We start from the raw sequence: 15,611 nt of genomic DNA, 5'->3' as shown, positions 1-15,611 counted from the left end.
GCTATTGTCAGTGTCCAGGGGGTATGCATATATATTCTTAAGGTAACCCCTTTACTTTCTTTATCCAGTCACACCCCACCCCTCTCCCTTCAAATACCTGCCAGTCTGTCCCATGTATCCATGCTTTCGGTTTCATTTTGTTCATCAGCCTATTTTGTTCATTAGATTACACATATTAGTGAGATCATATGGCATTTGTCTTTTTCTCACTGGCTTATTTCACTCAGCATAATATTCTCCAGTTCCATGCATGCTGCCACAAAGGGTACGAGGTCCTTCTTTATAGCTGCATAGTATTTCATGGTGTAAATGTCCTACAGCTTTTTTATCCACTCACCTGCTGATGGGCACTTGGGCTGTTTCCACATCTTAGCTATTGTAAACTGTGCTGCTATGAACATAGGGGTGCATAAATTCTTTCTGATTAGTGTTTCAGGATTCTTAGGGTATATTCCTAGAAGTGGGATTGCTGGGTCAAAGGACAGTTCCATTTTTAATTTTTTGAGGAAACTCCATACTGTTTTCCACAAGGAAATTTTTCTCTTCCTGGAAAGCTACTACTATTCTCTCTTCAACTGTCTCTATCCTGTTTTAATATCAGAAAACGTATTTCCAACTTGTATATCCAACAAATGGCTCATGTCTAGAAAATACACAAGCCAAAAAAAAACCACCCACAGACAACCAGTAGAAAAATGTTCAAAACCTTTGAATAAGAATTTAACAAATGAGGAAATCCAAAGACCTAATGATTATGTGAAAAAGCCTTTAGCCTCATTATAAATCAAGAAAGTGAAAATTAAAATGACAAACATACCAAAATGGCTAAAATTTAAAATATTGACAATATCAAGTATGGATAAAATTATGGAGCACTGAGAACTCATACACAGGTGGTAGGAGTGCAAATTGGTACTGCCAATAGCTTTAGTTGAAGGACACACATATCCTATGGTTTAATGATTTAATGCCTAGATATGTATTCAACAGAAATGTATGCCAGAAAGCACATATACAAGAGTATTTATAGCAGCCTTTTCTTCCTTTCTTTTTGTATCTGAATCACTGTTACATCTTTTTTAAATTTTTATTTTTATTGAATTTATTGGGCTGACATTGGTTAATAAAATTATATAGGTTTCAGGTGTATGATTTTATAATTTATCATCTGTATATTGTATTGTGAAGGCACCACTCGAAGTCAAGTCTCCTTCCATCACCATTTATCCCCCCTTTACCCTCTTTAATCTCCTCCCAAGCCGTTTGCCTCTGGTAATCACCAAACTGTAGTCTGTGTCTATGAGTTTTGTTTTGTTTTTGCTTAATCTCTTCACTTTTGCCACCCAGCCCCTTACCCCCTCTTCCCTGGGCTCTCCTCTAGGATTCTTCCTGTGGCTCCCACTGGTGAAAAGTATCCTGAAACCAGAGGCAAAGAAGTGTGGTAAATGTCTCCTGAGATACAGAAGAGGGCAGAAGGTAGGGAATAAAGGTGATAGCAAATACCCAAGTGATTGGCTCGGCATGTCCAGCTCAACCTAACCAAAAACCACACGATGACCCCTCGTCCAGCTTCACCCAATAATCCTCCATATCCCAGTTGGTGGGAATTTCACCCCAGCAATTACTCAGTCTAACCTTGTCATCATCTTTGAAGTCTCTTTTTCTTTCACATTCTATATCCAATGAGTCAGGAAATCATGCTTGTTTTACCCTCAGAATAAGTACCAAGGGGGGAAAAAAAAAAAGCAAAATAGGAGACATGACAAAGCATAAGTGCAAACAGCAAAAGTAAATAGTGACACAGGATATAAAGGTGAAGTTTCACTTGAGCATCATTTCAAAGGCTTGAATAATTGCTTCAGTTTAGGATTTCTAAACAGCAGCTCTTATCACATTTTGGGCAGGATATTTCCTTGTGGTGGTGGGTGTCCCCTGCGTAGCAGGATGTTTAGCAGTATACTTGGCCTCTACCAGTAGCAACCCCACAAAGTTGTGACACCCCAAAATGTCTCCAAGCATTGCCAAATGTCCAGGAGAGGAGGACACCTGGAGCTCCCCAGTTGAGAATCACTGCTTTAGCTGATATGACTAAGTAGGTTTTCTGAGCAGCTCATTTAAAAATGTTTTTTGGGATTTTGGGTTTTTTTTTTACTTTTTAGTCAGTGTTTTTCTGTCAACTGATTTATGTCCCAGAACTATTCTTTCTGAGATGCTAAATATTTCACATAATAGTATTTTCTAATGTTGCATATAGTAAGTAGTATTATCCAGTTCTTTTTATTAACACAAGCATGACTTAGCCAGTATATTATTTTGTAACTTCTTCTGAGTGACTTAATGATTTATCAGAAATATTTTCTTTCTTGAAAAGATATTTAAATTACTGAATCATTCGGTATGACTTTATTACTTTGAAACTCTTTGTGTGGTAGCCAATCTTTATATCTTTAACGATATTAGAGAAATGGAATTAAATACAAGTGTCCGTGTACTCACTTTTCAGGAGTTCCTTATATAAAATTGAGGGGAGGCACACACCTCTTATGTGAACTTGAAATTACTTTATTACTGACTTTTTTTTTTTTTTAACCTTTCCATGGGAGTCTGGTATCCTTTAAAATTCTTCAAGAAAATTTCCAGGGTGTCATAAGGAAAATAATTAATTAGCACTGCATCTGTGACAATCCCATCTGACAGCGGCCTAAACCCAGGGGCCCCTGATGGCGCAGTAAGTAGCTCACAGCCTGGCAGCACGGTTTAGGGCAGGTTCTGCAGAGAGAAATAAAAGGAGTGTCTCTGCCCAACTCTATCCAGGATCTTCTGGAAGTGATGCATGTGGTCATAATTATTTTTAAATATGGTTGTTCCCTTTTCTGAAGGAAGCAAATCAAATCTGGAATCAGGAGACTAGTCCACAGATTACACCACAACCATCTGTGTGAATTTGGTGTCAAGATTCCCTTCTCCATCCTGTTCTGGGGGTGGGGGGTGGTGGTGGTGGTGGTGGTGGTGGTAATGGGGTTAATTTCAGCTCCCTGAGCGGGGAAGATCACTTTTCCCAGGAGAATCACCCGGGTTTTCTGTCTCTCAGACAGAACCCAGGTGGCAGGGTTTTCTCCTTGGAAGGGAGACACAGTTCAAAGAAGGAAAGGGAAGACCATTGTGTTTTATGGCTGTGACGGGAAAAGTTCTCTTCGATCTCAAGGAACTGAAGGAGTCTAACGACAGGATACACTCAGATAAGCCTTCAGCCAGCATCGGGATCTTGCACCACCCCCTCCCTCTCCGCCGCCCGCTCCCGCGCGCCCGAGCGCAGACCCGGGGCTCCGCGCCCGGCCGCGCTCCCCCGGGAGGCCCTAAGGGGCAGACAGATGCCCGCCTGCCAGGGCTCACGACCAGGGCGCCGCCGGGAGACGGGCTCCAGCCGGCTGTTTCCGGAGGGGAAGGTTGGCCGCCGGACCGTCTTAGTCTCTTGGTTTGAAAAGCCCGGTTTTGAGAGCAGGATTCGCCTTTTCCCGGGCAAGGGAGCGGGAGAGCCAAGCCCGGCTTCAGGACTGGGCACCGGGGCCCTGGCACTTGCGGAGCCAAGAGGGGGCTTCGCGCCCCGCGGGGCCCGGGGGTCAAGCGGCCCTCCCCTCTCCTTCACCCGGGAGAACCGGACGCGCTCCCCGGGCACTTTTTCGCCCCTCCTCTCGCCCTCCTTCCGAAAAGGCACCGGGACGCCAGTCCTTGCTTCCGTCCCGGCGCTCGCTCCGGTGCTGCGGGAGTCTCGAGCGTCTTCAGGAGGCGAATTTCGCGCCAGAGATTTGGCTCCTGAAGTCAGTTCTCACAGCGCAGCTGTCCCTCGCAGGGTCATTTCAGAAAGCACCCCAAAGTCCCGGCCCGCAGGCCTCCCCCAGCCCCTGGCGCGCGAATACCAGGCGGTGGCGGCGTGCGCGCTGCCCGCCGCGCCGCACCGCAGTCAAGGCGCTGAAGGTGCGCCGGCCCTGCCCCTTCCCCGACAGCACCTGAACGGCTCCGTGGCACACCCAGCAAAGCCCATGAATCCAAATATCCCCGCCGGAGGGGTGCACATTCGAGTTTATTCCTCCTGTCCCCCACTCGCGCCGACTCCGGAAGCCTCTTCCGCAAGGTCTTCCCCGGCGGACCCGATGGGGCGCGCTCCTGGGCGCACCGGGTCCGCCTCTTCCCCGGGCTCCGGCGGGAGGGGGTGGGTAGGCAGGGACCTGGATTTGATTAGGTGGGAGGGGGAAGCCGTGGTCCCAATCGCGCTCTCCCGTCTCCCAGTTCCTCGGGGGGAGGAGGGACGGGGCCAGGGAGAGGGCCCCACTCCCGAGAACCCGGCCCGCGGGTCTAAGCCGTGGCCGCCGCCTCCGGGTCCTCAGCTCGTCCCGGCCAGAGGTCTCCGCGATGGGACCCCCTTCCAGCTCCGGCTTCTACGTGAGCCGCGCGGTAGCCCTGCTGCTGGCCGCGCTGGCGGCCGCGCTCCTGCTGGCGCTGGCCGTGCTCGCCGCGCTCTACGGCCACTGCGCGCCCGCCGCGCCGTCGGAGCTTCACGACTGCGGGGTCCCCGGCGCCGGGCCGTCGCGGCCGGGCGGGTCTCCGTCCGCTCGGATGACCGACCCCACCCGCGAGCCGACGGCTGCGGCCACCCCGGACAAGGGGCAGCCCCCGGGACCCTGGGACCAGCTGCGCCTGCCGCCCTGGCTCGTGCCGCTGCACTACGAGCTGGAGCTGTGGCCCCGGCTGCGGCCCGACGAGCTCTCGCCTCCCGCGCCGCGCTTCACCGGCCGCGTCACCATCACCGTGCGCTGCGCCGCGGCCACCCCGCGGCTGCTGCTGCACAGCTTCTTGCTGGACTGTGACGGCGCGGAGGTGCGGGGTCCGCTGTCCGCGCGCGCTGAGAACGCCACCCCGGGCCGCGTGCCCGTGGACGACGTGTGGTTCGCGCCGGACATGCAGTACATGGTGCTGGAGCTCCGCGAGGCCCTGCGGCCCGGGAGCCTGTACGAGCTGCGGCTCAGCTTCTCGGGCCGCGCGTCCCAGAGCACCCGGGAGGGCCTCTTCACCAACGTCTACACCGACCGGGGCGAGCGCAGGTAAGGGCGGGGCGGCCCGGGCCCCCTCGGCCCCGCGTCCGGCCGTCCAGCTGCCTTCCCGGGTCCCGGCGCGCGTCTCCGCCCTTCCCCAACGCCCCTGGCCCGTTCCCAGCGCCCTTTCCCTCCGGACCCAGCGGGGGGGCGCCCCCTCCCTCCCGGGGACCCTGCTCGGGACAAAGCCCCCCAGACCGTGGCCGGCTTGCACCCCCATCCCCGCCCATCCCATTTGTTCCTCTCGCCCCTTTTGAGGCCTCTGCCACCCTCAGAGGTTTATCGTTCACTTCAGAAGGCCCCCCTTCCCTCCGACCCGCACTCTGCGCCGCAGCGAGCAAACCCCTTGGTTCTCAGGGTTTGGTCCGCGCACCGGCTGCAGCTGCCACACGTGGGGGCCGGTTCCAGACGCCGACTCGCCCGCCCACCCTTGACCTAAGGGCTCAGAATTTGCGTTTTAGTGAGACCCCGGGGTGATTTGCGGGCGTACAGTCGGAGCTGCGGAGAGGCTGCCACACCCTCGGCCTCCGCGCGGCTCCCTCCCGGCGCCCCGAGCTCGGCGCCCCGCCCCTTTTCCTCCGCGCGGGGTAACCGCTGCTCCTGCGGCGGGCGGGCTCACGTCGGGGCTGTCTGTTCTCGTTTTTTTTTCTATCTGCTGAGGATCTCCAAACCCTCCAGTGCCCCGTAATCCACCCCCGCCCGCCCCTGCCTGGGGCCCGCCTCGGGGTGTGCGGGTGAGCACCCCTACCCCGTCCCGCGCTGCGCTTTCGGGGTCCCTCTGCTGGGGAAAGTACATAGAGAAAAGCGGCGGCTGCCCGCCCCTCGGAGCCCGCAGGCTCGCGGAGCGTCCGTGGGTGCGCCTTACACTCATTTGAGATAACGCCTCCCACACGGAATGTCTCTGGATCGAGAACGGCCTCTTGCGACGGCCTGCGGCCGCAGGACCTGACCTCCGGCGAGCATGGGGGGGGGGGTGTAAATGGTTTAGGTGGAAGATACCAAACAAGTCCCCCCCCCCCCCAAAACTGGAGACCTCCTTCACTCGCGCACTGGTGGAGCATTTGCGGTTTACACAACTGCATGTACGTTACCCTTTATTATTAGAGAAAATGTTCTCAGATGTTCTCCATGGGAAAGAAACCCACTAAATTACCCCCTTAAATCATCTCCTGCGCTATTTTCAAAACTTCAGGGGTTTTAAAATAAGTTTAATAAGCTGCCTTAGTAGATGTGTAATCTGTAACTTTTGTTTTTTAAGGACAGTATGCCTGGTGTTTCTCTTTTTTAAAAAAAGGCATCAATGCTTGAAAAATAGTTTTTGAAAGGCTTCAGATTAGGACAATGTGTGTCTGGGATATGAGCACTGGGGAACCTTTTGAAATAACTGTGTTAGCTCAGGGTGCAAGATTTTTCAGAGGGAAAGAATGTCCACTCTGTGCACACGTATCTGACAGTGTTTCCTGCTGTCAGTAAGTATATCATCTGTTCACCCATCTCTTTCTTCTTCCCTAAGGGGAAGTCTCAACGGGGGCTGCAGCCCAGATGAACTGCTCTAGCAAACAAGGGAAAGGAAAGTCCCCTTTTCTATTGTGCTGCCAACTCCAGTGGTAACTAGAAACCATATTCTGAAAACATTAAAATTCAAACAGGCAGAAATCTTAATAAAGTTTTACAGATGTTCACGGACCAAGGTGGAGCTCCAGATCTGTGGCATCTTAAACGAGCCGTTGCCTCAGAGTTGTTCTTCGGGGTCTTTGCTTCTGAAGCCACAAGGAAAAGAAACCTGCAGTTGGGCTTGAAGCCAAGGTCACAAAGAACCAAGGCCACAAAGACAAAGGGATGACTTGTGGTGAGGCAGATTTTGGAAATCCAACAGGCGGAGTTTGAACCTGAGCCATGTGACTTAAGCCAGTGTCTCTACCTCTCTGAGTTTACACAGAGTGAGAGTGTTGTGAGAATTAAATGAGAAAGGGGGAGACAGTGACTGACTCACAGCCTGCGCAGTGGTAGCTGCTATCATGACCTCTGCGCATTATTGTTAGGAGCATCCTCCTGTTATCTAAACATGGAACCTGCCACATTCCTGGTAAAGATGAGTTTAAGATTTCCATATGGGAAAAAACTGCCTACTGATCTCACATCGTTCTTAGGGTATCTATAATTTTAGCTGCAGCAGTCAGAATATGTTTACCTCTACTTTGGTGACCTTTTACCACAGCCTGGACAGGCTAATGTTTTTAAATAATTTTACTCAACACTAGAGGAAAAGAGAAAGAAAATCATTCCAGAAAATGATTTTCAAAGAGCATCACTGACTCCTACTTCTAATGTTTAGGTTATGATTTTCTACCTTCAGGGGTTTCTGGGGATGCTTCCCACCTGTTCTTGGCCTATCTCCACTTGGCAGGTGCCATCACATTTCTTCCATATAAGAACCACCTCCTGGATGCCTTGGACAGGTGCTTCTATGTGTCAGTGCCTGGTTCCCTCCTTCCATGTGCAGAAAGTTGAAAGCAAGATAAAAATGTTAATGTCCCTCAAAGCAGTATTTCCCAAACTTTACTCACTGGCATATCACTATTTCAGGTAATGTCATATTTACATATCTCCAGCCATATTATTTGCTAAAAAAAAGTTACTTGATTTAAACAAAAATATTAAAAAGACTATTGAAAAGCAACTCTATACCACTGTCATAAATGGAAAACCATTAGTAATTTATAGACTGTAATGGCACAGGCTAACACAATAAAAGCAATGCTAATAAGTTTTACCTATTATTATTGCCTACTGAAGCATCTGAAGGATCTGAATCTGAGGGCTGCTCTCTCTTTGTTAAAAAGGAAAATTAGAATTAGAACCAAGGCTTTGTCTTGACTCAGTCAAGATGATTCATAAAATTGGAAAAGAACCGACTTTCTCATGTGTGAGTCAAATCTATTTTGTAGTGTATCTGAGGGCTACCGAAATCTTTTTCCATGTACACTTTGGGAAATCCTGCATTAGAGTAGTGCTTCACAAACGTTTAATGTGCGTCAGAACCATCAGAGGAACTAATTAAACATGCAGATTCCTGGGGCACACCATCAAAAATTCCAGGTCAGTACACTCATGTTGATAGTAATATTATTCACCATAACCACAAGGTGGAAGCAACCCAAGTGCCCATTGATGAATAAATGGGTAAACAAAATGTGTGTACATACAATGGAATGTAGTATTCAGCCTTTAAAAGGAAGGAAATTCTGAAATACTCTACAACATGGGTAACCTTGAGGACATTATATAAGGTACCCAGAGTACTCAAGTTTATAGAGACGGAAAGTAGAATTGTGCTTGCTAAGGGCTGGGGGAGTGGGGAGTTGTTTAATGAGGGACATTTTGGTTTCCAGTTTTTGGCTATTACAGGTATAAATAAAGCATCTATGAGCAATTGTGCATAAATTTTTGTGTGATTGTGAGTATTTATTTTTCTGGAATAAAGGACCAGGAGTGCAATTGCTGGGTCATATGGTAGTTGCATGTTCAGTTTTTAAGAAACTGCCAAACTGTTTCCCAGAGTGTCTGGACTATTTTACAGTCCCACCAGCAATGTATGAATGACAGTTTCTTTGCATCTTGGCCACCATTAGGTATTGTCACTGTTTTTTTGTTTTTTTATTTTAGTTGTCCTGATAGGTGTATAGTGATAGCGCATTGTAATTTTAATTTACATTTATCTAATGGCCAATGATGTGGAACATCTTTTCATGCTTATTTGCCATCTATATATCACCTTCAATGAAATGGCTTTTTATCTCTTTTGCCCATTTTCTCATTGAACTGTTTGCTTTTTCTACTGTTGAGTTCCGTGAGTTTCTAATATATTTTATATCTGAGTCTATTGAGAGATATATGGTTCACAAACAGGTCCTCCCAGCCTGCATCTCATCTTTTCATTCTGTTAATAATGTGTTTCAGAGACCAAAGTTTTAAATTTTAATGAAGTCCAGTTTATCAATTTTTTATAGGTCATGCGTTTAGTGTCATGTCTAAGAATTCTTTTCTTATGACTATTTTTTTTTTTAGAGCAGTTTTAGGTTTACAACAAAATTGAGAGGGAAATACAGAGATTTCTCATATAGCTCCATATAGCTCCTGCCCCCACTCATGCGTGGCTTCCCCCACTATCAATATCACTCACCAGAATGGTCTTTTTTTTCTTTTACCAAAGATGAACGTATATCGACACATCATAACCACCCAAAGTCCATAGTTTACCTTAGGGTTCCTTGTTGGTGTTGTACATTCTGTAAGTTTGAACTAATGTATAATGACATATATCCATCATTATAAAATTATACCGAATATATTCACTTCCCTAAAAATCCTGTTATCTGCCTATTTATCACCCCCCCAACCACTGATCTTTTTATTGTCTCCATAGTTTTGCCTTCTCCAGAATGTCATATAGTTGAAATTCATTATATCTATATAATGGCTATATATTATATAGCCTTTTATCATCATATATTGTGTGTGTAAATATATATATATATATATATATATAGCCTTTTCAGATTGACTTCTTTCTTTTGGTGATATACAATTAAGATTTCTCTTTTCATGGCTTGATAGCTCATTTCTTTTTAGCACTGAATGATATTCCACAGTTTGCTTATTCATTCACCTACTAAAGGACATTTTGGTTGCTTCCAATTTTTGGCAATTATGAGAAAGCTGCTATCAACTCTGTATGCAAGTTTTTGTATGGACATACATTTTCAATTCCTTTAGATAAATACCAAGGAACATAATTACTGGATTGTACGGTAAAAGTATGCTTAGTTTTGTAACTGTAACCACTGAACTGTCTTCCAAAGTGGCTGTACCCCTTTACATTCCCACCAGCAGTGAATGAGAGAGTTCCTGGTGCTCCACATCCTCACCAGCATTTGGTTTAAGTGTTCCAGATTTCGGCCATTCTAATAATTGTGTAGTGGTATCTCATTGTTGTTTTCATTTCCATTTCCTTGATGACATAGAATGTGGAACATCTTTTTATGTGCTTGTTTGCCATCTGTATAGTTTCTTTGATGAGGTGTCTGTTCAGATCTTTGACCCATTTTTTGAATTGAGTTGTTTGTTTCCCTATTGTTGCATTTTAAGAATTCTTTGTATATTTTGAACAGCAGTCCTTTATAAGATGTGTGTTTTGCAAAGATTTTCTCCCAGTCTATGACTGTCTTCTCATTCTCTTATGTTGTCTTTTGCAGAGCAGAAGTTTTAATTTTAATGAAGTCCAGCTTCTCATGTATTTATTTCATGGATCTTATCTTTAGTGTAGTATCCAAAAAGACATCACCACACCCAAGGTTATTTAGGTTTTCTTTTTCTGTTATCTTGTAGGAGTTTTATAGTTTTGCATCTTACATTTATGTCTATGTCCCATTATGAATTAATTTTTGTTAAGGGGGTAAGGTTTGTGTCTAGATTCATTTTTTATTTTTATTTTTTGTATGTGGGTGTCCAGTAGTTCCAGCAACATTTGTTGAAGAGACTATATCTACTCCATTGTATTGCCTTTGCTCCTTTGTCAAAGATCTATTGACTATATTTATATGGGTCCATTTCTGGGCTCTTTATTCTGTTCCGTTAATTTATTTATCTTTTCTTTTGTCTCTTCCTATTTTACTGAGAGTTTTTATTATGAATGGTTGTTGGATTTTGGCAAAAGCTTTTACTCTATCTATTGATATGATCATAAGGTTTTTCTTATTTAGTCTCATGTGATGGATTACATTAATTGATTTTCTTTTTTTTAACTTTATTTTTGTTGTTGACACTATTACAGATGTCCCCATTTTCCCTTCCTTTCCCCACCTCTACCCAGTTCCCAATCCCTCTTCCCTCAGGCCATGACCACACTGTTATCTGTGTCTATGGATTATGCATATATATACTTTGGCTAATCCCTTCACCTTCTTTCATCCAGTCCTCTCTACCCCCTCCACTGTGACAGCTGTCTGTCTGTTCCATGTATCCATGCCTCTTTCTATTTTGTTCATCAGTTTATTTTGTTCATTAGATTCCACATATAAGTGAGATCATATGGTATTTGTCTTTCTCTGACTGGCTTAGCTCACTTAGCATAATGAACCAGTCTTACATACTTGGGATAAATCCCACTTGACTGTGGTGTATAATTCTTTTTATACATTGTCAAATTAAATTTGTTAATATTTAATATTTTGTTGAGGTTTTTACATCTCTGTTCATGAGAGATATTCATCTATAGTTTTATTTTCTTATAATGTCTTTGTCTGATTTTGGTATTAAGGTAATACTGGCTTCATAGAATAAGTAAAAGAGCATTCCTTCTGCTTCTATCCTCTGAAATTGTAGAGAATTGGTATTACTTCTTCCTTAAATGTTTGGTAGAATTCACCAGTAAACCCATCTGGGCCTGGTGCTTTTTGTTTTGGAAGATTTTAATTATTAATTAGTCACTTGATTTCTTTAATAAATATAAGTCTATTCAGATTGTCTATTTTTTCTTGTGGAAGTTTTGGCAGCTTATGTCTTTCAAGGATTTGGTCTCTTTCATCTAGGTTATCAGATTTGTGGGCACAGAGTATTACATAGTATTTCTTATTATCCTTTTAATGTCTGTAGGATCTGTGGTGATGTCCCTGCTTTCATTTGTGATATTGGTATTGATATAGTTGAATCAATATCTACCATATTCACTCTTGTTTTCTATTTGTTGCCCATGTTCTTTGTTCCTGTTTTGTCCACTCTTTTTCTGCCTTTCTTTATTATGTTGAATTTTTCAATCCATGAACACAGAATGTCTGTCCATTTATTTAGATCTTTGATTTATTTCATCAGCATTTTATCGTTTTCAGCATACTACCCTGTATCTGTTTTGTTAGATTTTCATGTATTTCATTTTATTTGAGCAATTGTAAATGGTATTGTATTTTTAGTTTTAGATTTCATGTGTTTGTTGCCACTAATAGAAATACTGAGTTTTATATGTGTATCTTGTATCCTATGACTGGCTGATCTCACTTACTAAATTGAGTAGGGTTTTTTTTGTGTGTGTGTGTGTGTGTGTGTGTGTGTGTGTGTGTTCCTTGGGATTTTCTATGTAGATCATCATGTCATCTGCAAATGGAGAGGTTTTTTTCTTCTATTCCAATTTCTGTGCCATTTATTTTATTTTATTGCCTTATTGTGCTGGCTAAAACTTCCAGCACTGTGTGTAACAGTATAAGATTGGACATTCTTACCTTTTTCCTAATCTTAGAGGGAAAGATTTTAGCCTCTCACTGACAAGTATGATGTTAAGTGTAAGTTTTCTTGTATATATTCTTTATCAAGTTGAGGAAGCGTCTCTCTATATTATTTGAGAGGGTTTGTTTTTTTTTTTACCATGATGAATGGGTATTGGTTTTGTCAAACATTTTTTCTGTATCAGTTGATATATGATCATGTGGTTTTTCTTCTTTTGTCTATTATTTGAGTTTCTTAAAAATTTATCTTTATTGTTGAAAATATTACAGATGTCCCCTTTTCCCCCCATTAACCCCTTCCACCCCCCACCTACTCCCTGCTCCAGGTGTATTAATTGATTTTTGAATATTGAATCAGCCTTTGTTCCCCTCAGTTTTTTATAAGAGCAGTTGCTATATAGTAAGGGAGAGTGGGAAGGAAGGCTGGGAAGAGAGAGAGAAAGACAAATGGACAAAACAAGTGTCTTTACTTTTCACTCTCCTTCTGACAGGGTGTGACCCTGAGACAAATTTCCTTGTGACAGTAATTTCTTAGGAAGTGTTCCCAGGAAAAACCAACGGGCAAATGGGGCAGTATGACTGGGATGAGGAGGCCAAGTCAGGATGTGAGATCAAAGTCCCATGGAGAAGTGTTCTGGAGAGAGTGTGAACCACACCTCAAAGTTTTCCCCATCAGGAGCAAAGGAGCAGGAGCAGCTTACTGGTGTGAAATGGCTGGAGAAAACTGGGATTTTTGTTTGGGACAAATTAAAGTGAGAACAGCATGATAAAAATCAATCAATTTGTGTAGGTGTAGAAAGAGAGTACCGAGAATTGGAACTTCCTTCCAGCCATTGTTTTATCTGGGAAATCTGGCACAGCCTTCAGGGTATGACACACAAGAGAGAAATCTGAGTAATATTAGGAAAGAATTGAGAAGTCTCAAAACAAGGTTAATGAACTCAAGTGCCAGGCACATAGTGTCATTGGTGTCACAGAGAAAAGAGGTCATTTCATTATCCTATGTTAAACCCACACATTTCATGTGGATGAGCAGCTTTCTCTGGGTCATGGTTTTGCTCATCAAAGATTTAGATCCTGTATCTTTTGAAAACCAGTGTAACCAGCATACTGAAAAAGCATACCTCATGGTTCAGTAAAAATGCTGCTGTGCTTCTTCCACTGTCTTTTCACAACTTAGTCTCTGGGGTCATCTTTCTTGCTTGTGCATGAATATTCTAATAGCCTAAAATTTCCTGGTCATTCTTAGGTGGCAGATGATCTGTCACTAAGTCCCAAACACTGTCCAGATGCAGAAATTAGAAAATCCAGTCCTGTGTGATACTTAAAACTTTGAACTTAATTTACTATTAAATCTCCCTCCTTCCCCCTCTACCCTCATTTCTCCAAGTTTGGGTTGGCTTCTCAGGATGGAAACCTGCAGTGAAGTTGGAGGTAGTGGTCCTTCCATTTCTCCCCTCATATTTCTAGTCTTCTCCTTCCATCTTGAGAGCTGCTATCTCAACCTCACTAGGTCCAGTGGGACTGGGTGAGGCAGGGAGGGGTGACACACAGGGCAGTTTTTGCTTGAACCAGTGCTCTTGTCATTTCATCTCACTTGAGTCTAGCACATGCCTTTTTCCCCTGAGGTGTCATTTTCCTGGACTCTTCAGAGTTTTCTCACTGTTTTTCTTTCTCCTACAATTCCCTTGACTCTGCAGGATGTTTTTCTTATTTTTCTGTTCTGGTGGTCACTTGTGGCTCCTTCCTCAGCCCCTAGACATTGAGAAGTTCATCTCCAAATTCCTCCAGGTGGCTCTACTGGTCAGAACCCAAGATAGTCCCCATACTGGCTCATTCTGTGTCTCAGGGCCCATGGTTCTTCCAGGGAACACTCATATATCCCTTGCCTGGGACTGACGTGGGTCCCAAGGCAGCAGCACTCTTCTGGTTCTGACTCCAAAGCAGTCAGTTCTCTTGCCTTTCTGATTGCCACCTGGTCGGAGTTAGACTCCAGACAGTGTCAATTTCAATTTTCTCAAGAGTCAGTTGGGCACCAGCCTCTAAACCTCAGCCTCAGGAAACACATCTACTGCTCTCCGAGGGACCTTCCTTCCTTAGCTCAGGGTTAGAGGGTTGCACCTCCTCCCAACTCCCTGAGAGCAGGAGGGCCTGGCAAAATAATGCCCACCTCCCCCCCCAAACACACACTTCCAAGAAATCTCTTCTCTGATATTTTTTAATCTCCATTTCCTGACACTTCTTTTCTCTCCTTGATATAGCTGAGAAGTCCTAGAGGAGCCCACAGTTTCTTGAGACCACTTACTTTGAAAATCTTCATAACATGGTTTGGCATCTTTCTTTGGAATTTTACATCTATTATGTATTGGTGCCTGGTGGAAACTTCAGTTTTAAGATCCTATTACACAAGTAATAAACAACAAACATGATTCATGGGCCAATCCTTGAACCACAGTCCAGTGGTATAATATCTGTCTCTACTAAATATTTTGATTTCTGAGTGTGTTACTTAAAAAAAGAAAAAGAAAAAAGGGACAACTCTTCAAAGAGTCTTATTTCATCTTTGACCACCTATGTTATTTAGCACTTGTTAACTAGAGCTATAGGCATACAGAGTTCATAGAATAATTTGGAATGAAATACCTTATTGAGTGGATATTTTTAATATGGTAATAGATTTATCCCCAAGGACATCAAGTGTTCTTGACCACTAAGACCTCTTCCAGCACATGAAAGTGGTGAGTCCATGATTCTCTGGCTGTACAAGAGGGCAGGAAAGAAAGTGGCTTTGCAATACTGAGCTGTTAGGAGACAAATTCTCCCAAATTAACTCCCTCACCAGCTGAGCCCTCTAAACCCAGACTTCATGGGCACCATAATAGCATGTTTCAGTGAGGTCTGAAGGGAGGAGAGGGTGGTGCATGGTTCTATTTTCTGAGATCAGAATATCCTTACAGGGAAGGTTGAGTCCAAAGCAGAGAGAAGGGAAATAAAAATACCAGTCTTTGGTCCCCAGATGTGGCATAACTGGATTGTATGTGTTGCTGGTTGGCTCTGACCTTTGCAGTCAAGATTGAGAGCCAGAAAGACTGTGTATTGTAGGGATTTTTCCCTTTTTTGTTTGTTTGTATAAAACCAGGGAGGGAAATAGTTGAGTAAAATCCAAGAGAGTTTCTTTAATTTCACTTCTCCTGAGACCTGAATCATGAAACCGAAAGGCACTTGCTTGATGTTTGATTTGTTA

At 44.3% G+C, this 15,611-nt stretch overlaps 1 protein-coding gene across 1 annotated transcript in view; it reads left to right on the top strand.

Moving 5' to 3' along the window:
- Positions 1–4,229: 4,229 nt before the first annotated feature.
- Positions 4,230–15,611, top strand: part of LVRN (laeverin) — a 51,281-nt gene continuing 39,899 nt past the window's right edge. Inside the window, exon 1 of the mRNA XM_081133762.1 lies at positions 4,230–5,099. Within this exon, the coding sequence (XP_080989888.1) occupies positions 4,411–5,099 (689 nt within the window). The 5' untranslated portion in view covers positions 4,230–4,410. The remainder of the gene's footprint in view (positions 5,100–15,611) is intronic.

This window comes from Miniopterus schreibersii, assembly GCF_964146895.1.
Source record: "Miniopterus schreibersii genome assembly, chromosome: 3".
NCBI lineage: Eukaryota > Metazoa > Chordata > Mammalia > Chiroptera > Miniopteridae > Miniopterus > Miniopterus schreibersii.
Note: the sequence above shows the minus strand (reverse complement) of the source record. Positions and strands in the feature narration are given on the sequence as shown.